The sequence below is a fragment of the Kryptolebias marmoratus genome, linkage group LG23, assembly GCF_001649575.2.
Source record: "Kryptolebias marmoratus isolate JLee-2015 linkage group LG23, ASM164957v2, whole genome shotgun sequence".
In the NCBI taxonomy this organism is placed as follows: Eukaryota; Metazoa; Chordata; class Actinopteri; order Cyprinodontiformes; family Rivulidae; genus Kryptolebias; species Kryptolebias marmoratus.
Window position 1 is genome coordinate 4,362,011 of NC_051452.1, and position 25,798 is coordinate 4,387,808.

The window sequence follows — 25,798 nt, forward strand, 5'->3', positions numbered from 1 at the left end:
CTCTTCAGACAGCGCACTCCTCATTTCCTCTCTTATAATTTTAGAGATTTCCCCGCGTATAGAGGATAGGGTATCGGCTCTCATCTCCTCACTCATACTAGAGCTCTTGGGTTGTGGGTTTTCGTCCTCTGGAGCACGCTGCCTTGTGGCTCTGGTGTTAGCAGTTAGCTTCGCCGTATTGCCGTCGTACTTGAATTTACGAAGTTTATCCGCCATTTATCAAAAAATGTCCACTGAAACAGAGCTCTTTATGGTCCGGACTCTTTGATAACCCAATTTAGGTTGCAGTTAGTAGCAATTGTGGAATTTAGAACGAATATGTTAGTAAACCTGCAGGAGCTTTAAATTATCCGTCTCTACTCCATCTTACCCCGGAAGCGCCCCCCCCAAAATCGATTTTTGATAATTAAAAATCACATTTGTTGGTAAAAATCAGAATGTTTCTTGCGATGTGATGCATCTAAAAATAGATTTCACCTGCCACTCTTTTTGCCTGCTTTACAAGAATAGCTGGAAGTTGAGTTCAGGAGACGGATCTAATTTAGACCCAAAGACACAAACTGCACATCAACATACTATTACTCAAAGATGTTCCACTTGTTTTAAAAGAAAGGAGAACTCCACGTTAATTCTACAACTGTCACAAAGGAGGACAACAGCTACAGAAAACTGATATATATTCCATCCTATAATCATGCTTCTTTTAGCTTTAAGGTTAGATGTTTTAACATAGAGATCTATGGGGAAGCACAGGCAGTGACTAAGGAGCCCCCTTAGTCACAGCCTGATCAGAACCATGTGTTTGTGAGAGACCTCCCTTCAAGTATATTTATCTTAGAGGATTTTACTGTGAAACACTTCACATCCAATCACAGTGATGATTCAGAGATGATGAAATCAAACTGAATAACATTCTTGAGGTATGCTGAGAACAACGTTTAGGCCAACCTGGTACCCATGTGCTTTAGTAGAAGTTCTGTCAAAAAGAAAGATTTTGTTTTTCTAAATCACTCGATAGGTGATGCAAACCTTAGCCAGGCAGAAGCAGGCTTGCATGCGAACTTTGTAGAAACACTGTTCCTGCTCTAGGACGTCAGTCAGAGCCAATCTGGAGGGAGGAGTGGGGAATTTTTCAAGCGCTGAGATGGCTTCCTCCTACAGAAGACAAGATGGAGAGTTACTGTTGAGTTATGCAAACTAGTTACACTGGCAAAAAATAGTATTTGCAAAAAGTTATTAAAATATGTAAATTATCATAGTAGATCTGAAAGTCTTATTTAGTAACTGGTTATATGTAAATTACTCTAAAGATTTCACTGCAACTAAAAGGAAACATGTTAGATGGAGTTGTTTAGACAACTCCTCTGCTTATGGTGTCATTGCTGCACACTGCTGAAAGGCAAACACAGACTAAGGATTTTGCTCATGTCTGAGTGTCTGTTAGCAAAATGTCTCAATGACCACTGGACACAGTACATCTACAACTAACGAACCAATGACTCAATCTAAATTAAGATGGCTACCACAACTAATCCAAACATGTCTGTAACTCAGTTTTAGATACTGAGCTTAAGTTTGATGTGGTAGTAGCTGAGAGTCATTCACAACACAAACTCCGACTGAGGGGAACATTACTTTAAAGGTCTGACCAAAATGGCTACAACTCATCATTAGGATGATCTTAGTCTAAAACTCTGGCATGAAAGATGGTGGGCGATATGCATCCCTTCTAGGAATGTTACACCTTTAATGTTCTAAATGGTTTTTTGTAATATTGAATCTTCTTGCCACAACATGGGCTGACTATGAACTGGAATGAATGTAGCTCCTTCTTTCCTGTTCTTCACTTCCTTTTTCTAAGATGGCTGAACAGAACTGGTAGATATCTGCAGACCAGCAGGAGACCTGATGGCTGCAGAAACAAGACTTCTGTCAGAAGCCTACCTGAGCCACCACATCCCTCTCATATCGCAGCTGGTACTGCCACATGAAGTCTGCCTGCTCAAACTCCACTTTCCTCAGAATGGACATGTCTGGGTCGATTCGAATCCACAGCAGAGGAGAGTCAGCGCTGCAGAGGAAAGATGTTCCAAAATAATGCCACAGAGTCAGACTCGTACCTCTGCTAGCTGAAAACTCCTCCCAGGGACCAGGAGTCATTTCATAGAACATTTCATTCAAACTAGAGAAACTGCAGTTTCTGTAAAGAGGCTGTGTGAATACTGAGTGCTGAATGACTGAAACTCGCTGAAGAAGATGAAAGCAAGTTCTTGAAAGAAGCAGAATACGAGCTAAAACCAAAAGGGAGCAAAATAATAGATAAAGCTAAAAGGAGAAATACCCAAAAGTAGCAAAACACTGGCTAATGGCTGAGTGAAGCAAAATGCTAGCTAAAAGCAGCAAAAGGTTAGCTAAAAGCTAGAACTAACTAAAGGACAACTAAAAGTAGGAAAAAACTAAAGTAGCAAAATGGCAACTTGAAGGTGACAGCAACAAAATGCTAGCAAAACGTATTCCTGGCTACCAGGACTACAGATGAAAACTAGCCTCTGGCTAACTCTGGCATGTTACATATGTACTGTTATTAATATGCACTGTCCTGTTAAAAATAAAACTTCAATTAAATTAAAAGGTTAACTCAAACCCAAAAGTAGCAAAAGGCTACCTGAAAATATCAAAAGGCTAGCTTGAAGCTACAAGTTGCAAACGGCTGGCTAAAAGTAGCAAAATGCTAACTACAAGCCAAAAGTAGAAAGAAAGCTAGCAAAAAGCTAAAGTAGCAAATTGAACTAAAAGCTGAAAGCAACAAAATGCTAGCTAAAAAGTATTCCAAGGCCATCTGAAAGATGAAAGTAGCAAAAGGCTAACTAGAAGTAGCAAATGATAGCTCATAGTAGAAAAAGGTTAGCTAGAAAAAGTAGCAGAATAGTAGCAGAATAGTAGCTAAATGTAGCTAAGTATGCTGAAGCAGATTTCAAACAATGTTTTTAAAGAAATTGAAAAGTTTTAAATGTAGTATGTCTGTGGAGAAAATGTTTGTAAATAAAGTTAATTATTCTGAAAAGCATATAAGTTACAAAAACAAAAAGTCATCTCCCAAATCAGCTGAATGTTTTGATATATGCACAGCTAAAATAACACAAAGTATACAGAAGTAGTAGTTAAATTGCAAAAGAAAAAATAAATAAATAAACAGAACCCACCCGCCCAGAAAAACAATAGTGAGGATGTTGAATCAGTTTTCACACTATTATTATTATCATTAATAATAGGATTATTGTTGTTAGCAGCTCATATACGGGATGAGAATCAGTTTTAGAAACTGTAGTTCTTACTCCATGGCAGACAAATCCATATCCACTTCTTCACCATTCATCAGAGGAATCTTCTTCTTCTTGTTTCTGGAAAAGTCATCAAAAAGGATTTGAAGTTTACAAGTTTAACAAGTGAAACATCCATTTTTTTTCCAGTCTCTCTCAACATGTTCATCTCAAGTTAGAAAACAAAAATGAAGGATTTAATTCATCAACAGGCTATGAAGAAGCAGAGTTGACATTTTCAGAGGAATTCAGTACCTTTTGATTCAAAGGGACAAGCCCGCCTTTATCTATGGCTAGATGAAATGTGTTCAGTGTCAATCCCATTCTAGATGGTGGGGGGAGCTAACTGACCTTGGCCAACACAAAAATGCTGCAGCTTTAAAGATATTGAACTAAAGTATGGTGTATCATCTCCAACAAATACTCAGAGCTCTAACACATCTCAAAAGATCTTGCAACATTACAAGAATGTGCAAAACATCATTTACATAGCTGGACCAAAAAGGCTACAACTCTGTCTCTTGTCACCAAAAGATGATTTTCATCTAAAACTCTGGCATGAAAGCCAGAGGGGGAATTGCATTCTTTCAATGAATGATAGGTCAAATTTTCTTTTACATGTCCTGTCCAGGTGTGTGGCACTCAGAATTGTCGTCTGAATGTCAAGGTAAGACCCAACAGATTTGCTTTAACAAGCGGAGCATTTTGGCTTTCACCATGATGTTCCCCTTGGTATATGAAACTTTATTAGAAATTGCTTTGGGTTTATTCCAATTATAATGGACACAAAGATGAGAATGGGGAAAAGAGATGGAGGAAAAGGTTTGAAGAGGAAAACCACAGAGATAAAACAAGTTTGAATTCTGCCACAGGACCTGTGGAAAGAGAAAACAAAACAAAGAATCCACAACAACAAAAAGCATATGCAGTATATGATGATAATTATAACTTCAATGGAAAGTACACAGAGCCAGGTAATACAAGAGGGTATTTAGTGACAACCGCAGCCCAACTGAAGGTGTATCTGACAGACACCTGAATCTAGAATGTGTATCTATATATATCTACAAGGTTTCTCCTTAGGAATATTTGGTAGTGAGTGTGGGGACCCAGATCCACCCCCCAGGACACGAGGACGGCACCAGGAAGAGCGGAGGCACAGACACACAGCGGCCCCCCAAGCCCGGAGCCCCGGGGGCCCCCACAGGGACAACCGGACCCCACCCAAGAGGGCAGCAGAGGCAAGCTCCAGGCGACCCCCAGCAGCCACGATGCAGAAGCCCCAGGGGGCCGCAGCGATGAGCCCACAGGCCCCGCCGGCAACACGCTACGCCAGAGCAGATCCGGCCATGGACAGAGAGACCCAGCCCCGACCCCATCCAGAGACAGGCCAGGAAGAGTCCACCCAGCCCCGACCCCATCCAGAGACAGGCCAGGAAGAGTCCACCCAGTCCCAACCCCATCCAGGTCCGAAGAGCCAGCCAGAATAAACCCCACCAGAACACACCCCCAGCTCATGCACCCTGCTGCATCCCACCCCCCATCACACAACAAGCCGCAACAGCAAGGTAACAGCCCCGCACCACACCACCCCAGCCCCATATGGAACTGCAACCAAGCTGGCACCACTGAGCCACGCAACCACACCGAACCACCACCCAAATACAAGGACAGGACCGACTCCACCACCAAGCACCCCCGGCAGGAGGTCTGCACACGGGGCTAACAGCCCCCACCATGCCCCCTCAAACACATAAACAAACCCTTGTCACCATCCCTGCGACCTCAGCCCAGGAACAGCCACCGCCAAGCCCAGCCCCACCGCCGCCACCAGACCAACCAAAACCCCAGCGGCCCCAGACCTGAAAAGAACGCAACCCGTCCACAGCTCCTCTTACAATCCTCTGTGGCACACCCAACCAGCAAGGCCGACATCCCCCCGATGGCGCGACCAGCAGGGTAGAAGAACAGGGAGCCCGCCAAGCCACCCGGTCCACGCCGACAACCCCAGGCTGCCCATGAAACAACACATGAGCCAGCACCAGTCAGGGACCTGCATCCGTGCCAACCCACTGATCCAGACCGAGTACAACCCGCCAGCCACCCCACGCCACCACAAGGTGCACACCACCACCCCACCCGCCCGACAACAACCGCAGACCTGCCCCAGGCCAGAGGCCAGAGCAGCAGGAAGAAGCAGTAGAGGAAGGCCAGACATGCGCACCAAAGACCGTGCACCCCACCAATCCCACACCACAGACCCAGAGACGCCCAAGCATGCCGGCAGAACACCCCCACCCACACAGCACCCCCCCACGGCAAATGCAACCCCGGGCCGACCGGTCCAGCGCCACGCCAAAGCAGAGCCACACCCCCGATAGGTCTTTAATTTATAATTAAACTACAACCCAGTGTTTTTTTATTTAAAGTACCTTAGAAATGTGCTTCATAGGAGAGTAAAGAAAAAGAGGTATCTTTTGTCAAATAAAAATGCTTGTTGCTGTGAGGCGACATCGCTAACCACTGCTCCGCCATGTTGCCCAACATAAACATAAATATTTGAATATACAGCAGAAAGGTTAGATCCATGTGGCTCAACAAAAGTCAACACCTGAAGAAAAAACTATTTAAAGGTGATTCAGGCAAACGTCACACACATTTAGGTAGAGGGGACGGACTTTAAAACTGTACTGCAGTCAGCGGCTAGGGGGCATTCGTTCTTTGTGCCTTCTTCTGCCTCTGCTCATGCATCGAATTATAATACATCTTGATGGTCTGGAATCTATAACATATCTCCACTCCACATCACACCACATAGACAGGAGACTGTCTGTTTGTTTAATGTGAACGTCTATGAAAAATGTCAAAACCCTTTTGATTGTTTAGAAAAATGCAGATTCATTAGATAACATTTACATATTAAACACCACGTCATTCCATGTTTTACACTTAATTCAATTTTTAATGTCCGATTCCATGATTCGATCTGAGTTTTTCCCGTCCCAGAAATCATAAGGCCCCATTTCTCCTACTTCAGTAATTTACAGTAATTCACAATGTTAGAGACTTCCCCGTGGTGCTTTAATGTACCTTCTGCTCTTTGAGTGGCAGGGGATGTCATGTTTAAGGCTGTTCTCCTCGATCTGCAGTGTGTGGTTGAAGGACCCGTCCAATTCTTGTACCGTCACCTTGATGGGGCCCTACAGAGAAATGTTGGTTTGAAACAGAGTAGCTTGGGAGCTGTACATGGCATGAGAACACTTGGAGTTTCACACACTGCTCTTGCATTTAGTATTTGTGTTTGTTCCAAAGAAATCAACATGTCATGTTGATGCTTTTCAGAAGTTTTGTTTATTTCACTTTACAACCTGAAAAGTACCAGATGATTTGTTTTTATCAGGACCTGAAATTTAAACCTTTAGAATTGAATGAGGATGTTTGCAGTTTATTCTTTGACCACCTGGAGGTGGGGCATGCTGGCGAGCGCCTGGTGGCCGGGCTTTCACCCATGGAGCACGGCCCGGCACAGCCCGAAGAAGAGACCTTTCCCACCTGTGGGAGGTGCCAAAGAGGTCGGGTGCAAAGGAACAGCTAGAGGGAAGTCTGGGTCTCTCTGCTCAGCTTGCTGCCCCCACGACCTGACCCCGGATGGATGGATGGATATTTCCTGCTTAATTTAAACCAAAACTGGTCTAATATTAGGCCAGTAAGAGTCAATTTTTAAAACAGATATTTGTTAACCTCGGTATGGTTCACTAGTGGGTTTATTTTCGCATTTTCAGTGCCTCCAACCAGTCATTAAAACTGGATCCATGATAATTATTGTTTAAACTTCCATTCTGTGTGGAAGTCAGAGACAACTACTCGTGCTGATCCTGAGCTCACCACATATTTCTGAGTTCCAGATGATGTGTAGTCCTGACGGATCTCCAGCTCTAGCACATTCCTTTTCCTGTTGAAGGCAAAGCTGCCAAAGAATTTTACCACACTACTCTGGTCTCTGAATATAAAGAGTTAAGAAGGAAAACAAGTGCAGATACTGGAAGTCAGAAGACAGAAATCTTGCCCAGTGGAAACAAATGACTTTGTTATTGTATGTATATATATATATATATATATATATATATATATATATATATATATATATATATATATATATATATAAAAAAGGAATATGAGAACTGTTTCCTCTGGTTTAATGTCTCATGTCATAGTTGAAACTGTTTTTTTCATGATCAAATACCCGTTTAGTTTTTTGTATCTAGATGTCTCTATTTCTTATAAGACACTTTAAAGCCAGCTTTGAGCAGGGAACCATTCAGGATGAAGGATACACCCATTGTTTGATGAGGGGGCCAATGTCTTTGCCAGAAACATTGGAGATGGATTTCAGGAAGGCGTAAGTGGACAGAAGCATCTGGCTCCACATGTGGGTCTGATAGGTCTGAGATGAGGCTGTGCTGGCCAGGCTCAGGAGTTTGTTAAAAACCTGAAAGGATTCAAAACAGAAAGTTGCGAACAGTGGTAAAATACTTTAAATAAAAACTGATTTCACTGATTTATACATTTTAATTCATAATAAAGAGTGCACAACACCATATGCCACAGGCTACCGACCAACAAGTAGCATATATGCTAAATTAGCAGTGAAAAGATTAGCATTATGCTTATCATTGGATATTTATATACAAATCCACAGCCATGTTATGATAACTTTAACTAGTACTTCCATATGAATATTCTTCAGGGTATCAGTAAAGATGTAAAAACACACAGTTTTACTGAAACATATTTTTACTACAAGAAGCTACAGTAACTCTTCTGGGACAAAAGGCATTACACTGCAACTACTCAGATTAACATTAACAACATCTATTTTTGATTTCAGAATGCATTTAGGAGTAGATAACCTCACCCTTAGTTGGAAGATGAATACAAGGTATGCAAAGAAGAAAAAGAAATCCTAACAGTTTGTACCTGCAGCATGAACTCCATGCTGATTCTGTTTTCTATCAGTCTCATCACCAGGTGGGCCTTACACTGAAACATCTTGAAGTACTCCCAGGACAGGGTGTGGGGGTGCTTGATGGAGAAGTGAAGGTGGGGGGTTGGACTGAAAAGAGAAGAGCTGAATCAGTGTGTCTCACCATTAAGACCCAGCAGAGCTGTTACTGATGCAAAGGGACAAAACGTGAAGTCCTTACTTGTCCTTTTCTTTAACTCCACTGAAAGTGGGGTGCAACAACACCCCTCCCATTTCAAGCTCATACTCAACAATCTTGTCCAGTTCCTACAAAATAAGGAAGTACATTAGCAATGCATAAACTGAGAAGACATCAAAGAATTTCAATACATTTTAAATAGATTTTTATAATATTCCATTAACATAATGCTGATTATTTTTTACAGTTTACAGAGGTATGCCTGTTACAGCATATTCTCCAGAAGAACATTCCACTGCCTATCAATCAAGAACCGCTGATCCAATGCTTGACAAGTTTAACAGCAAACCTAGATTTTAACATACAGAACGATTGGTGTGATTGTGCAGGTATCATGTCACATGACAGCCTGAAGCTCTCAGACTCAAAGGTAAGTCTGTCTGTTTACATGAAAAAAAGGGGATGAATACTTTTACTTCTCTAAGTCTAAGCTTAAATATCTGTGCACTTTAAAATTCTCTTTTTCCTTTGCTAGTTTACAATAATGTAAAAACAAAACAATGTGTGTAGGAGACAAAATAATGTTAGAACCATAAAAGGCCAATCACTCCCATCGCCTGCTGTCTTTTATGCCAGCGTGTCAAATTCAAATGATTTTATGATAAGAAAGAAAGGAGCTGGAGCTGTTTTAGTCAAACTTTGTAAATGATCTCATGCAATACTAGTCCAGTGGTTAATTAAATATTTTGCTAACAGACTCATGAAAATACGCACACACACAGACACTAACCATGAAAGATACTGAATGTCTATTTGAATTAAAAATTGTTACTAAATCTTAGGAGTGGTTTTTGGTTTTGCTTACCTCTTTGATCCAGTGCCGGTACTCATTGACTCCAAAGGTCTTCTTCAGGTAGAGGCCGTAGATGTAGCCAGAGATCCCCTTCAGCACCCACTCGTCAGCCCTTCAGAGGGAACAACACGTCAGGGCACTGAATCCGAAGCTGAACCAAGGCAGTTAAGATTTATTGTACACATTCAGAATTTGTGGATAGTGCAGTGGATTGCACCTTGATACTCTTTTTATTTTGTTGCCTTACAAAAATGGATTTTCAATCTCATTCTGAGAAATGGTTGTACAGAAAATACTTCCGATTAATGCAGCTAAATGGAGGGGGGAGGGATTTGTATCTATCCATTACCTTTAGAAGTCAGTAATTAGTTAAATACCGGTAAGACCCACCTGTGGGTGATCCAAATTTCAAACCATCTCTGTATTTAGATGCTATTAACTCAGATTATGTTTTTGCTCATATCTGTGTGTGTGTGTGTGTGGGGGGGGGGTGTCTCTCGTATCACTGAACACATTTTAATGAACTTCTCAGAAAGTAATCATTGGAGGTACATTTGAGTCAACCACATTCAAGATGGCTGCCACAGCTAAGCAACCATAGCAAACACAAAAATGTTTATTACCATGTCAAATTTAAAAATATTAACATAGACTTTAGTGTGGTAGTAGCTAAGAGTAATCTGAATGCTAATACATCATACATGTATTATAACACTGCAATGTTATAGGACCATGCATAACATCATTAACAGGTTTCAACCAAAACAGATAGAACCATGTCCCTAAGATCATAAGATGATCTTAGTCTAAAACTGTAAAAAAAAAGAAAAGGGCAAGGTGATGTGCATTCCTTCAAGAAATGTTAGGCTTTCTGATGTTCCACTGAACTTCTTCTGGCCTTCAGATGGCCATGTGTCCTCTAAACGCTGCTGAAGCAACACACTTAAATGTCCTGGAATGGTCTAGTGAAAGTTCAGACCTCAGTCCATCTGAGGACATCTGGGTTAATTTAAAGATTGTTGGACACAAACAGAAGGAACAAAAACTCCATTGATGGACCAAAATCCTAGAGACAGACCTGAGGAGACTTGATGCTGGAACTGATTAAAAGGTGGCTCTACAGAATATTGACTTTTTTGGCACACATAGTTTTACATTTTATGTTTTAGAATTATTTAAAACAAGTTTTTTTCCCCATTAGAGTATTTTCTGTAGTTTCATTACGTATTATCAATTTAAAAAAAATTTTATTATAAAGTAGTCCCAAGTGGGATGAATACTTTTACAACCCAATCATAATAGAAATCTTTAAGGAAAATAGTTTATTTAATAACTTAAAGGGGACTTAATATGCTTCTTTGAACAAGTCAGGACAGGTCTGTGGGCTGTACAAAACATCTTCATTATATTTAATACACAAAATCATTCTCAGATATTGAGATTTCACCTGATCACTTCTGCCTGTTTTCAGAATGAGCGGTTTTAGGATTATATCACTTTTATGCAAATTAGCTGCTGTTGGCCACACCCCCCCAAACTCAGTGTCCCGTCTCAAAACATAAAAACTCTTTGAAGGATTAAACTCTGCGGATCTGACATACATTTACACTCACCGGCCACTTTATTAGATGCACCTGTCCAACTGCTCATTAATGCAAACGTCCAATCAGCCAATCACAGGGCAGCAACTCAATGCATTTAGGCATGTAGACACGGCCAAGACGACCTGCTGCAGTTCAAACCGAGCAGCAGAATGGGGAAGAAAGGTGATTGAAGTGACTTTGAACGTGGCATGGTTGTTGGTGCCAGATGAGCTGGTCTGAATATTTCAGAAACTGCTGATCTACTGGGATTTTCACACACAACCATCTCTAGGGCTTACAGAGAATGGTCCGAAAAAGAGAAAATATCCAGTGAGCAGCAGTTCTGTGGGCACAAATGTCTTGTTGATGCCAGAGGTCAGAGGAAAATGGCCAGACTGGTTCAAGCTGATAGAACAGCTACAGTAACTCAAATAACCACTCGTTACAACCGAGGTATGCAGAACAGCATCTCTGACCCACAACACGTAGAACCTTGAGGTGGATGGGCTACAGCAGCAGAAGACCACACCGGGTACCACTCCTGTCAGCTAAAAACAGGAAACTGAGGCTACAATTCACACAGGCTCACCCAAACTGGACAACAGAAGATTGGAAAAACGTTGCCTGGTCTGATGAGTCTGGATTTCTGCTGCAACATTCGGATGGTAGGGTCAGAATCATGAAAGCATGGATCCATCCTGCCTTGCATCAACGGTTCAGGCTGCTGGTGGTGGTGCAGTGGTGTGGGGGATATTTTCCTGGCACACTTTGGGCCCGTTAGTACCAACTGAGCATCGTGTCAACGCCACAGCCTACCTGAGTCTTGTTGCTGACCTTGTCCATCCCATCTTCTGATGGCTACTTCCAGCAGGATAACGCTCCGTGTCATAAAGCATGAATCCTCTCAGACTGGTTTCTTGAACACAACAATGAGTTCACTGTACTCTAATGGCCTCCACAGTCACCTGATCTCCATCCAACAGAGCAGCTTTGGGATGTGGTGGAACGGATGTGCAGCCGACAAATCTGCAGCAACTGTGTGATGCTGTCATGTCAATATGGACCAGACTCTCTGAGGAATGTTTCCAGTACCTTGTTGAATCTCTGCCACGAAGGATTAAGGCAGTTCTGAAGGCAAAAAGGGGTCCAACCCGGTACTAGCAAGGTGTACCTAAAAAAGTGGCCGGTGAGTATATATTGTTATTAATTTACAAAAAAAATTTAAAATAAGAATAAAATAAGCCCAGGATCAGCCGGACCAACAGCAGCAGGTTCAGTTTAGTCAGCTGCCTCCTCTTCCTCCTCCATCACTGTTCTCCTCTCCTCCACCGGGCCCACAGCCACCCCGGAAGTAACAGTGGAGTTAACCTGCGAGGCTTTGTGTCTGACTGTTTTTACTGAGTCTAAACAGCGTTACATCTGAGGAGGCGGGAGCTCAGGAATTTTATCAGCGGTCTGAACCCCGACTGGTAGCGGGTCGGGACAGCGGTAGTACATGTTCTATACTGCAGCCGACAACAGAACATTGTTCAGCAGTAAAACCAGCAGAACAAACGTGACGGTCTTCCTGTAATGAAGTGGGCGGAGCTCCACCTGGGTTGCTAGGGGAGGGGCTGGGCTCAGCTTGGGGTTGCTAGGTAACATGGATTGTGATGCAACAATCCCGAGGTTTCTGAAACAGGTCATTTTACAGACACCAGGAAACATTTAGTTATTGTCAAAAATCATCTGGGTGTTTTTTGGGGGTTTTTTTGCACTTGGACTGTTTCTAGAAGCAGTAGATACCCAAATGGAAGAACAAAAACATGCAGAAAGTGAATTTTGCATCATAGGTCCCCTTTAACAATTTCTAGCCTTTCTTTCAGCACTTTATATAAAGTTCTGTGCAGATGAACACTTTGAAACAGAGTGTAAGGTGAATATGCTCCTCTTTCTTTATTTCGTACCTCACTTACCTATGCTCGAGTTTTAAGATTGGGGGTGATTTTTGGATGGACTATACCAAGGCACACATCATCCTGTATTTATGCAGTTGTAAAAAGAGAAACCCAACTGTCTGATTCAGCCTTGGTGCTTTCACTACCTGAAGCTGGCACATGTACCCGAGATGATTTCATCTGTGTATGTGCTTTAGCAATTTCCAACAAAGATTTATCCTCTCTGGATCCTTGGCTCCATACTTAATTATTAACAAGTGTGCAACTCTCGGGCTGTGGTGTGTCTCACATTCAAGCTCAGAAAAGAGCACTGTGGGTAAAATTTCTCTTCACATTTAAAAATATTCTCTAGTGACATGAAGAAGAAAAAAACACTTCTTGAAGGTCTTTCTAGTCCAAGTCTAACCCGTTCTGCTGTTTTTCAGTGAGCTTTTTGTTTCTTTTTTTCTGTTGTCTGACAGGTTAATGAGTTTGGGTCGTTTTCCATTCCAAGTCAGTGAACTCTGTTTAATTGCTAGCAGCAATGCCAAATGTTAATAAAAGTGATCTGACTGCTGTGAGTTTCTTTCTTACACCATATATAACATCATGTGCGGAGCAAGGTCCCACATTGTGACGTTTGTTTAGAGCTCAGTAAGGATGAGGAGCAGGAATGGAAAATGAATGAGAACAGAAAGAAAGGGGGGTTTTTGTGTTGCATGATGAACACAGTGAACAGGTTTTCTGAACCCAAATACATGGTTGCAACAGCCAAGTGACCTTAGAAAACACTATAATTCAGCCAATCTGACAAAGGATTGAGATCAAATTTGGTGTGGTAGTAGCTGAGCTTTGACCACATTACATTGTGCAACATCTTTGTTTAAAACTTCAACATTAAATGTTGGATTCAACCATTAACAACATATCTTGTACAAATTTAATGAAACTCTTAGAATTATTGGATGTGATTAAAATTAGCTGTATGGTAGGCCTTTAAACGGAAAATGAATGCTTGTTGCCCTCCAACACTGACTAATGAAATAATCAGGGTTTCCCCCAGTGTATTATAAGCCTGGCGGGCCCCCAGGCTAAGCTCCGCTTGTTTATTGTGAAAAACATCATTTTTTATACACGTTTTTTTCCACCCGCATCAACTTGATGTGAGGGTGCGCGCCAACAGTGACACAACCGTGCTGTTGCTGCCCCTGCGCCAAGCTCCCACGTGGTGTCGCGTTGTGTGGTCGTGCACCTCCCAATTCTTATAACTTTGCAGTGGACCGCGCACATCATGTTCCGTTCAAAATGGACGGTTTCGGTGCTCTAGTGGAGCTGGTCCGCCTGTGTTCGCGTCAAGTATAAACGCCTCCACCGCGCGCTCAGGTCCACACGCTGTTCGTGGAGCCCTGCAGGACTGTCTGTCTGTTTGTCAGAGTTCTCTGTTGTTATTCATTGGCCTGGAAGTGAGACGTGCGTTGGTGCTTTATTTGCACTTTTTTATTAAAACACGGTCGGTCAGCGATCGGCCGGCAAACGGCCACCTACCGCCGGGCTTAGCCTCTTTTCTGGGGGAAACCCTGAAATAGTAAAAACTGCATGTGCTAAGAGCTGGATGTAACCCAGTTTCTGGCTCTTAAAAGGTTCACATTCCGAAGAGGAGAAAAGCTACTCTTGACTTCATCCCACAGTGGTATTATTGGGCTCACAGGGGTGAAACAATTCACTACTATTCATTACTACAACTCACCTTGTAGTAATGTTGGTTGTGCTTAAAAATGAGCTGTGAGGGATCGCACCCCCCAGACAAGTCTGTACTCTAGGGATGGGAATCTCTGATATCTATCCGATACCATCTGTCCAACATGGCGGCGATGCAGGATGTGCATCACCGCCATGTTTTTTATGTATTTATGTCTGTGACTGGTGGACCAACCAAACTCACACTGCTTTGCGGACTACAGGAAATGCTGTTTGCTCAGTAACTTGTTTTGTTTTTGCATTAATACATTAAAGTCAAATTTAACCGATAAAATGTGGTAGAATCCGGTGCTGTTAAAATTTTCCTTCTAAATCACAGAAATTTAAAGCTGCTGTACCGATGCAATCGTGTTGCACATGCGCATGTCCGTAGATCGATGCAAACCAGTTAACCTTACCACCCCTACTGTACTCCTCTAATCATCTTGTCTTCTTGCTAGCAAGTAAAGGAATATAACCAAATCCTTCTATAACTCTGTTGTGACTTTTTAAGTTTTTAAGTTTTTATTCTTATTTTTGAATTTCTTTAACATCTTCAACTGATTACCTTTTAGAGCATACCCAATTCAAGACGGTTGCCACAGTTTATTGACATTAACCAACCTATAAGTCAGTGAATTTCACAGATATTGATAATCTGATGTGGTAGTAGCTGAGAGTCAGTCACATCACACGCTCCAAGGACTAACAGATTATGTAAGATATTGTATAACTGCGTGAGGTTGCCTATTATTTATTTTTCAAGGTTTTACCAAAACTGCCACAACTTCATTTCTCAACATATGATGTCAATCTAAAAGTCTGGCATGAAAACCAGAAGCTAATAGACATTTCTCCTTTTATTTTCCATGAACATATAGCATCTGAGGATCATCACAATATGTCCTTGTCCCATCAAATGCTTCAAACTACCTGCTTCTGAAACACCACACCCGGGGGGGGGCTTACGTTTAGAATAAGGAGGGTAAGTCGTAAGTTTATGTGCATAATTTGTAAACTCTGTCGAATCAGATTGTTTTCTTTGTGACACAACAAAAGCAGAGTCTCACCATGACATCCTGGAGATGAAACAGCCAAAGAACTGCTGAGCCAAGGCTTGAGCTAGACAGCGTCGAGTTTCTGGGGTCTGGTCTATGATCATCGGGCTGTGGAGCAGGTTGGTACTGAAAAACACAGAACAGCTCAAGTTTCACACTGAACACAGGACGACTGAAATCTGCATCAATACCACGCTGCAGAAAATCGTTACGTAAAGGCAAGCAGCTGCCAACGTTTCCCACTGTTGAATCCAAATGTTCTCTTCTTTAGCTGAGGATTCATTAGACAGTAAATCCATCTTCACATAAAGTCAAAAAATAAAATGTAGCTGTGTAACTTCTCTAAATTTGGTAAAGAAAAAGAGAAAGCCAGAGCAGAGTGAAATAATTAACACTTGCTGCAGAAAGGTGAAGGCAGGCGTGCAGAGATAACATTAATTAGACACAACATCAACGGTGGAATTATTTCTCAGCATAAGAAAAACTTAGTTTCAAACTATGACATGTAAAACATCAGAAACCAAACCAAACCAAAAAAGAACACTTGCAGTTGAGCAAATGGACAAATTGGATAGAATAATGTTTGGGATGAAATAAGTTTCAACACAAATCAAAGTTAGTTGGTAGCTGAAGAGAAACGACCTCTGAGGTTGTGGGTCAACATGTTAAAAACTGCTGCTTTCCTAAGTGAATGTGGTGGCCAGGTTTTTATGAGATAACACCTTACTATGTTCTGTCTGAATTCCAAGGCCTATGAGTTTTCTCCACATGATCCTGTTCCTCTTCACTGAAACCAGACTGACCTTTCTTCCTGTCTCCTCCTCACCTTAGATATCAGCTCCTGTGTGGACTCTGGAGGCAGAGCTTTGGTTCAGAGCTTCCCGTTCGGACCTGGGACTCTGAGGTTAATTATTAATTGTCTTTAAGGCTCTCTGTATGTCCTGCACCGTACATAAAGAAACCTGTTTGAGTGATTTCATCTAGCAGTGCCTGGAAATTGATTTTTTTCCACAACAGTGAACACCAGCCTTACTTCAGAGGACACAGGACCAGGGAGTACTTTGTATAATGCTTACCTGAAGATGCTCATAGAAGCGTACGATGACACCTGAACATAGGCCTCGTCGACAAACACAGTCTTAAAACAGGAGTACGGATAGCGGCATGTCAGGATCTCCTCGTAGAACTCAAAAATCTCATGCAGGTAGGACATGGAGTGTTTGAGCAGAGGAAGCAGCTGAGGCAAGCAGAAATGGGTCACCTGGCAATGATAGAGGTTTCATTTAAGGTGAGCTGGTGCATCATAGAAATCACTTAGCAAACATTTACAGTCATGGGAAAAAGAAAGTACAACTTCTTTTAATTCCAGCCATCTTGTACTGCTCATCTGTAGTGGGGGTGCAGAGTCTACAGATCCAGGAGGGAAACCCACACATCCCTCCCCAGAGGATACAGAATCCCTCCAGACAGTTCTGGGACTGGCCTGGAGTCTCCTCCCAGTGAGGAATGCCTGGAAAACCTCCAAAAGGAGCCATTCGATTCTGGGGGTTTACATATCAGGACATAAAATGATTTGATCTTTGGCTCTAAAATGATATCCAACCTGTAGTGTAGAAAATCCACTGCTCACTGTTCACTGAACAAAAGCCAAGCCAAAATGGAAAAGCTGTGAGTGAAAAACAAAGTCTACAGGATTTAGGAGGTTCAGCATCATCCAGGGGCTGCTGATCAAATGTACTGATTATCTGATCCTCATCAGTGCAGCCACCTCTATAAAAGCAGGCTTTGTCAGAATGCTGCTCTGGACCAAACACAAAGACATCAGCCATGACCTGCTGGAACTGCTGGCCCTGCTTCACAAGCAACACTGCAAAACTCTCTTATCATAGAGGCAGAAGGACTATAACGGGGTTCCTTTGTCTGTTAGCAAAATATCTCATGAACCACAAAAGGAATCTTAATGAAAGTCTCAGAAAATAATTATTGGATGTTCATCTACATCTGCTTACTTTTTAGAGTCAACCTGATTCAAGATGGCCACATAACTATAGCCCTTAAAAAAATCTGAAGTGTCTAAAACTCAATTTGACAAATATTGTGTTAAAGTTTAGTGTGGGGGAGCTGAGGCTGCTCTTCTGGTTAAAGATGGCTGCCACAGCCAAGTGACTTTAGAAGAGAAATAAGTGTAGTTTACAGACACTGAGCTGAAACTAGCTTAGTCACAACAAACACTGTACTCAGATGAGACATGATGAGATCATCTGTCAACATGAGTTTAAGACTCTGTCAGGAATGCTAGGCCTTTAATACTGGAAGACATGGAAGGAAAACAGGTAGATGTGTTGTTTTCTACAATGTTCCACTGTTCACACCTCGTGCATGTAGGGGTCTACTAGGATCTCAAAGGGCCCCACAGCCAGGGAGATGTTGGGAGCAGCGGTAGGGATGGGCAGCACGTAGTGGAACGTCTTCTTCCTCATGTCATGGGTGTAGATGGTCTCCAGGAGGTCTCCACAGGACACTGCCACCATGGACGCATCCACGGTGAACTCCAGCTTCCAGGTGCACAGCTCTGAGTACGAGTCCACACAGGGGAACCAGAATCTGTAGGAGGAACAGGAAATCACTGCTCATATTTCTCCAATCAGCTGGCAGCTTTATTCACTGATGGGATGGCTGCTGAGCCAACAGGCCCACTGCGGTTTTCTTCTTTATAATTCCTTTCATTCATTTCCTTTCACATACGTTGGCCTACTTTAACCATTCATATATCAAAACATTCAGCTCAATCCAGAATAATGTGCCATAACTTCTGGCTTTTGTAACTTTATACTTTTACAGATTGTTATTGAAAATAAAATTCCTTATAAAAATACATTCAGATCTCTTTGATTTCTTCAAAAACATTTTCTTTAAAATCTGTCTTAGTGTGGCTGCTTCATTTTCCTCTTCTTCTGCTTTTAGGAAGTTTTGCTTATTTCATACTTCAGCTACAGTTAGGCTAAATTTAACCTTTATGGTTCTGCTTATTTTAGCTTTTAGCTACTGTTCTGCTATTTTAGCTTTTAGCTACAGTTCTGCTTATTTTAGCTTTTAGCTACAGTTCTGCTTATTTTAGCTTATGTTTTGATTTTGGAGGGTCTGTTTTGACTGTTCCAGCTATTTAAAGGTGAAATGAAATGACAACTCTAAATAATGGAGTTGTCATGTTTTTCTCTGAGTTAAACACATTTGTCTGATTGAAAACGTTAATGATGGAGGAGGCGGGGCCAGATGTGGCAGCCCGCTGTAGGACACTGAGGAGGTTACCATCACAGTGTTGATCAGGGACACATAAAATGCAGAAAAGCTCCTAGTATTTTTTTAGTCTTTGATTCTTAATTTCACATTTGTGTAAAGACACTGAAAACAAGCACCTTTTCTGACTTTTCTTTGATTGATGTTAGCTTCAAAGCCCTTTTCATTTCCCCCTTTCAGTGCTCAGTGTTTACGCTGCATTTTAGTCATTTATTGTTATTGGACCTTGTGGAGTTCTGGTATCCAAAGGAAAACACATGGGCTCCCCTCTCTGCCATGCTGCCTTCCACATCAGGAACAACAAAGTGGAGACCCCCTTTGGGCTGGTCCAGAGAGAATTCTATGTACACCTTCAGCACCTTCAGCTCTGCAGACAGAAACAAAGAGAAACTTGGAATTGGGTGAGATATCATCATTTTGTTTTCTAACAACCTGGTTAAGACTAGAGTTTAAATGGCTGAGACTGTCTCATAATGTTGTCTCAGACTGACAACATTATTTGGAAGCCTGATTTTGTCACTGTAATAAAGTTTACCAAAGAATTGTGGACCTTTCACATGAAAACGCCACAGATTTTACCGTCTGCTTGTTTCCAGAGTTCAGAGGGAACTTTGATGACCAGCTCCCCGTTTCCAGCGTCAGGATCCACAGCACTCACTGCTGCTGTGTAGGCACTAGAGAAGTAGTTCAGGTTCCTCCTATTTAGACAAAAATAATCAAAATGTAACCCAACGACTTCCCTGACTGAAGACTAGTATGTTGTCAAAACTGGTCTCAGCCTAAATAAATGTAAGACAACTGCAGGAATCCTTAATAGGCTCTTTAAATAAAAATGGAATTGCCTGGAGTGATTCCTTACAGGAATGTAAATCACTTGCCACCTTTCATACCAGAGTTTAAACTTATGATGAGAAGGGATGGGGTTGGAGCCGTTTGGTCAGCCCTTCTTAATGACATTATGTGCTCTTCATACAATGATCTCACATGATCCGTTCACTCCTGAAGTATGTGTACCACACCATATTTTAGCTTCATATCAGTAGAAGTTATAGGCATTTCTGTTTTTAAGGTAGTTGAATCAAGTTGACACCAAAATGTAATTATTTGTAGATGTACATCCAGTTATTACTTTCAGAGAGTTTCATTAAAATACGTCCTGTGGTTCATGAGATATTTTACTGACAGAGACTGCCTCTGCCTCTACCTTTTGGCAGCAGGTGATAAAAACAGGAGGGGCCAAGCAGCACCCATCATGCCCCACAGCTTGTGAAGTCCTGTGGCTTTCAGACTGGACAACAACAAACTCCACGCACATGAAACGTTTGGTGGAATGTATACATACTGCTTTGACTCATTGTGGCACACCTCCAGTGTGGGGTCGTTGTAAAGAAATGGAGCTTCCAGTTCATTGACCCGGACCCTGTAGATGCGGCACTGTTTACTGTTCAGCTTGATCCTGTTTAGGTTGACCACTGTCGGGAAAATGGCCAGCTCAACAAAGCCCTAAAGTACAGTAAAAGAAAGCTGCTAAAATGCAATACAACATTCAACAGTAAAAACAGTGACTTTCATTGTGACAAACAGAAAGGAAAATGGGTTTGTGCACCAACATTAGTACCTATATTTGTGAGTTCACTTCTACCTAGGTAAATTTTGAAATGAGTTATTATCCTCACTCTTGTGTTGAGAATCAACAAAGTTTTGATCTAACCCTGTAATTGACATTATGCGTGATTTCATGTGAAACTTTAAGATGTTAGCACTTTGAGCAGATGTTGAAGACGACTCCCAGCAACCACCACAACAAATGTTAGCCCAGCGTCTGGTAAACTGACTGAGTTACAGCCGATAGCTGTGGTAGCATCTTGAACTGGGGTGACTCCAAATGGTAATCAAATGAAGATGTACACTCAGTGGTTACGCTCTACAAATTCACAAGATATTTTGCTAACAGACGACGTCAACAGATAAAGCTAAAGTTTTCGGCAGAAATATTGCCCAAAGTGCAGAACTCTGAATATGTGTCTCAGCTACGATCACATCAAGTTTTAGCTCAGTATCTGTAAAGTTAGAGCTATTTTTGTCTTGGCTTAGTTCAGCTAGCTGTGGCGGCCATGTTGAATTGGGCTGTTTCTGTTAATCTATCCAATAGACCTGGGATGTGTGATCCGGAGGCAGACCTGCTGGAAACACTATGTCGAGGCTCGGATGAGCTTCATGACCACATGACCTTTGAGGCGTCATGTGACACAATTAAACATCACAAGTAAGGTGACTAATGTGGATCTTTGGTGCCATTTCATTTGTGATAAGAGATATGAAATGTGAACAACGATTCTTCAAACGAGTAGCCAACTGCTTCCAACTAAGTTCACTGTTTTGTGTTGGAACTGGAATCAGAAAGCTGTATGATCTGAATCTTTGGACGTTTGTGGCTGCTATCATTGCAGGGGACTATTCACTGGTAGGGTTAGCATCAGAGGCTTTGATACCTCACATCATTTTTCATTCAAAGAGGAAGCTTCACAAGGCTTACTCTGCCCATCTCTAACGTCCACAAAGTTTCAATAAATCTCATCCTCTGGTTCATGAGATATTTCGCTAACAGACAGGGTTGATTCCAAATAGTTATTGGCAAAGTTTAAAAAGAATATATTGCTGAAGCTGTTATGAGTATGGCTCTCAGTCACTACCACACCAAATATGGAAAACCAGCTGAGTTATGGAGCCATTTTTGGGTTTGCTAAGGTTGCTTAGCTGAGGCGGCCATCTTGAATGGATGGCATTTTACTTAGTTATTAAAACAAAGCAACCTGGTTTAATAAAAGTTTATGTATAAACACAGTAAAACAAATCACCACTTTTTTCTTGTCACATTATGTGTACTTACAATAACAGACTTCCTTTGGAAGTTGATATTGTTGATGCACACCACCTGGTGGGTTGTAAAATAAACAAAAAAACAATATGAATATTGATTGTACAGAATATAAGACAGGCTCTGGAGTTAGCACAGTTTGGGACTGATAGGAATTTGCTATTTTTAAAGCTAACTTCTCTCTATTTAAGATATCAAATTATTTATTCACTTCACACTGACAGTCAAATATGTAAATATGTTGGCACCCTTCCACAAGAACTCAAACACAACTAATGTGCCTGGAGCCAGTTTTCTCTCTTCAGTCCCATCAACCATATCCTTTTTAATAATCTTGGCAGCTTGAAGCCTACAGTCCTCTTAGACAGTTCAGGTCTTTGCTGTCTCTGTGTGATGAAGAGAACCACACCAAACCACCCAGAGGCTGTTTGCTTGGTTCTTCTGACACTAATCAAGGTCAAACACCATGTTCCAAACATGACTATACGCAAAGTACTGACAAATCGATTTAAATATTTCTTTGTAAAATAAACAAGTCATTTCTTTTCACAATTTTTGTTGAATTTATCAGACACTTGAATTCTTTTTCTGTTTATACATGATGACTGGTAAAGTTTCAGTCCCTTTAATTCTTTAAGCTCTCTTCTCTTTGGTCCCCTGCCTCAGCCCTGGTTACTGCTGTTATGTACTCCAGTGTATTTATGGATGCCTGGGTTATATCCAAAAATGTGTAGCTAAAAATACAAATATTTACTTTACATTTTAATAAAGATTATTTACAAACCTTTCCTTTTGCTTCACACTAACATGTTTCATTATTCAGACCCTGCTTCTCCTCACCTATTTCTACCTATCTTTTTCTAACCAGTGGACTTTTAAACAACAGATTTCTTTTGAAACAGGTTTTTGTTGCACTAATGGCCTTTCTTCAGAAGTCAGTGAGCATGAAGAACAGGTGAAACTGAAGGGATGGCATGCAGTAAATGGAAAGGGAACAGATAGCTGCATCAGTGACTGCAGACTTCTTATATGATGCACATAGTCTACCACTGAGCCACCTTTATCAATATCATTTCTGACTTTACTCTGTTTCAAGTTAGTTATCAGACAGATCGAGTCACTGACTTGCAGCATTCACACTTCCTGGACCAGCAGAAAATCACATGCATTCAGGGACAAGAAAACAGAATAAAGTCAGAAATAATATTCAGAAAAGTATCTTAAAGCAGTAACCAGGCCTGAGGCAGTGGAACAAAGGGAGCATGGCCAAATGGAAGAGAGGTTAGAGAATCAAAGGGACCAGTTCTACAGTGATTTAGATACCCAAAATAGGCTGAATTTGCCTTTTTTGAGGTTTCACAGATCACACACTTGGTTTTAAATGTTCTGCAATCAGTGCAGAATAATCTGCTCCAGGTTTGAAGTGTCTAGGTGTTGTAGTTTTTTAACTAGAGGAGATTAAAGATGCTGAAGGGAGGGAAAAATTAGGAGGAATCGCCCTTTAGCCATTTTTCGAATCGGCAACTACCTTCAGCTTCGTGTGTTGTATATGTGTGTATATAAACAAATACTTATAATTTAAAGGGACGTGGGCTCTCGAAGGCTTTATCCTTCTTCCTGTTCATGTTGATGAAGTTTCAGTGATCCACGTATGAACTCAGCTCTGCTGCTGCTTGGATCCTTCTGGACCCGGTAACTCCGCGCATCTACCAGAGACAAAGAAAGGTGAACAGGAACACAAACTGAATGTACTCTCTGACAGGAACACAAACACAAACTGAAGATTGGACCTGGATGTAAACAGCTCTCTGTGGACTGGTACTCTCCGCTGTTTCCCTTCGGTTTTCTACTTCAGCTTTCATTAAGCACCGAAGGAGGCATTTATAAATATAAGTCCGCCACGAGCAGCAGTTGCTATCAAAAGGTCCATTTAATTCACCTAGCAATGTTCAGATCATCCGGGAAAGCCTTTAGCATCCGCATCCCTTCAGTGTTCAGCCATTTTGTTTTTAACCTTTCACCTCCCGCGTAAAAACGACAAACGTGTTTTGTTTACTAAAGGGGAAAACAACTAAAAGCACTGCGGGACATACTTTATATCGCGTGCGGCCCTTACAAAATGCTTAATAAATGCTAATAAAGATAATTTAATTTTCAAAAAACAGGTTTAATCTTTTTACGTCTGAGCCTTAGGGGCGGAGACTGCACGAGAGCGCGCAAAGCAAAAATAAGAACCGTACTTCCGGTGTTGTACCAAGGTAAGTATCCCCGACAAATGTGTGCCCCTTCCGGTCTCGGGAGCGCGCACTAAGACGGAAACGCGGATCAGATTGGTTTTTATTAAAGAAAGAACATGGAACAACTTGGTACAGCAAGTATACAAAGAACAGTTCACCATATAAACGCAGTAACAACATCAGCCAGGGGTTATTACAACATCATGTCCATAATGTGAAGTTAGTTTATACTCTGAGTGTTTAACCGCCTGCAGCGCCGGTGGTTCTCTAACATCTGCACAAGTGTAACCACCATGTCCCATCATTCTGATTCAGTCATGTTGTCCTCAACCTGTTCCATCAGCTCGGTCACCTCTTCTACCCCATCCGTAATCTTACATACTCATCCAAACTCGTCCATCTATTTCTTTATGTCTTACCAAAAAGTCTAGTTCTTGGAAGTCTCTTTTCAGAGAGTTGCCATTTCAGCCAACAGGACTGCTTCGCGGATCAGGTTCAGGCCTGCGTCTCGCTCGCCATCTCGCCCGCATACTAGGTCTTTTTCATTAGCTGTGACTTCTTTTTCCATTTCACCATCAAGAACATTTCATAGTCTGTATCCTTCTCTCTTAGATTTAGTCCTGCTCATTATTGTACTGAATTATTCCAGTTTTGTCCAAATATATTTATCAGATTTGGGGAAATCAAAGGCTGGTGGTGGAGATGCTCCTGCAAAATTAGATCTGTTTGAAAACCTTGTGTGTTAATAGATCTTTAAAGTAGTGTAGGAATATATTTCAGATTAGTTTAGTGATTAATTTTAGAGGTGTAAAGTGTCCAATTGTTTGGACAGAAATAAATAAGAAAGTCATGTAAAAATATTTGTAGCTGTATGATTGTACTGTATTAATGTTCTAGGCAGTCACGTTAATTTCTGTGTTGTGTTTAATATATATATAAACTATACATAACTTAAAAGAGTCCTTTGATAACTTCATCAGACCATGTACATCAGAATTAGTTTTTAACCTAAAACCCTTAAAATGCCGGAGCTTTTTTAAGCTTCGCAACACCCTGGTGAGAGGCCCATCAGGGTGTTGGTATAGTTATATAGTTTTGAAGTCTGTACTATTGACACAAATTGAAACAGTGCTTCAGAGAGAGCACATCAACCCAGCTATTTGGTCATGTGACTAGGACTTGCCAGCGCACCACCCTTTTGATTGCTGTCGCACACTGCTGCCCAGCTTGCATGGCACCCAACCTGGACAGTCCTCGCAGGTGGTGGGCCCTGTCTCTTTTCAGGCTTGGCCCCATGAGCAAAGACTCAACCACTAGGTGCTCACCGATGAGTTCCCTCTCCTCAGGCCTGGCTCCAGGGGGGGCCCCAGTTTCCCTTTTCCCGGTGAGGTACCCTAATGCACAAGCTGTTTGTCTATCAAGGTTTTTGAATTGTTCTTTGTCTGACCCCTCACCTGAGGCCAGTATGCCTTGGGAGACCCTGCCAGGGGCTGATGCCTCAGACAACATAGTCCCCAGGGTCATAGGAGTACTCAAACCCAGTGGCGTCACTAGGCCTGTTTTAGGGGGGATTCAGCCCCCCTAAAAATGTTTCAAGCCCCCCTAAATAATTTTGGTGTAAAAATTTTATTTATTTATTTTTTTTACAAAAATATAATATAATGTGGCCAGAATATGAGTTTAAATAAATAACCATATATTATTTCATTATTAACTCAAATATATGATCATAAATCTGTCAGTTTTCTTTTTCTTTA

General features: G+C 41.6%; 1 protein-coding gene across 4 annotated transcripts in view; it reads right to left on the minus strand.

Annotated features, from left to right (window-relative positions):
- taf2 (TAF2 RNA polymerase II, TATA box binding protein (TBP)-associated factor) overlaps window positions 1–24,005 on the minus strand; it is a 69,822-nt gene extending 45,817 nt beyond the window's left edge. Inside the window, exons 1-18 of one of the 4 annotated variants that reach the window (XM_037973798.1) lie at window positions 23,744–24,005; window positions 23,380–23,510; window positions 21,817–21,871; window positions 20,269–20,429; window positions 19,506–19,624; window positions 19,152–19,293; window positions 18,002–18,233; window positions 16,706–16,890; window positions 15,642–15,755; window positions 9,348–9,447; window positions 8,525–8,610; window positions 8,298–8,433; window positions 7,655–7,809; window positions 7,206–7,320; window positions 6,411–6,520; window positions 3,336–3,401; window positions 1,945–2,071; window positions 1,030–1,155 (exon numbers count right to left, since the gene is read on the minus strand). In XM_037973798.1, coding sequence (XP_037829726.1) covers window positions 1,030–1,155; window positions 1,945–2,071; window positions 3,336–3,401; window positions 6,411–6,520; window positions 7,206–7,320; window positions 7,655–7,809; window positions 8,298–8,433; window positions 8,525–8,610; window positions 9,348–9,447; window positions 15,642–15,755; window positions 16,706–16,890; window positions 18,002–18,233; window positions 19,152–19,293; window positions 19,506–19,624; window positions 20,269–20,429; window positions 21,817–21,871; window positions 23,380–23,429 — 2,079 coding nt within the window. In that variant the 5' untranslated portion in view covers window positions 23,430–23,510; window positions 23,744–24,005. Of the gene's footprint in view, window positions 1–1,029; window positions 1,156–1,944; window positions 2,072–3,335; window positions 3,402–6,410; window positions 6,521–7,205; window positions 7,321–7,654; window positions 7,810–8,297; window positions 8,449–8,524; window positions 8,611–9,347; window positions 9,448–15,641; window positions 15,756–16,705; window positions 16,891–18,001; window positions 18,234–19,045; window positions 19,294–19,505; window positions 19,625–20,268; window positions 20,430–21,816; window positions 21,872–23,379; window positions 23,511–23,594 lie in introns of those variants that run through there. The other 3 variants (XM_017434392.3, XM_017434391.3, XM_037973799.1) reach the window with 3 other exon arrangements.
- Window positions 24,006–25,798: the final 1,793 nt, after the last annotated feature.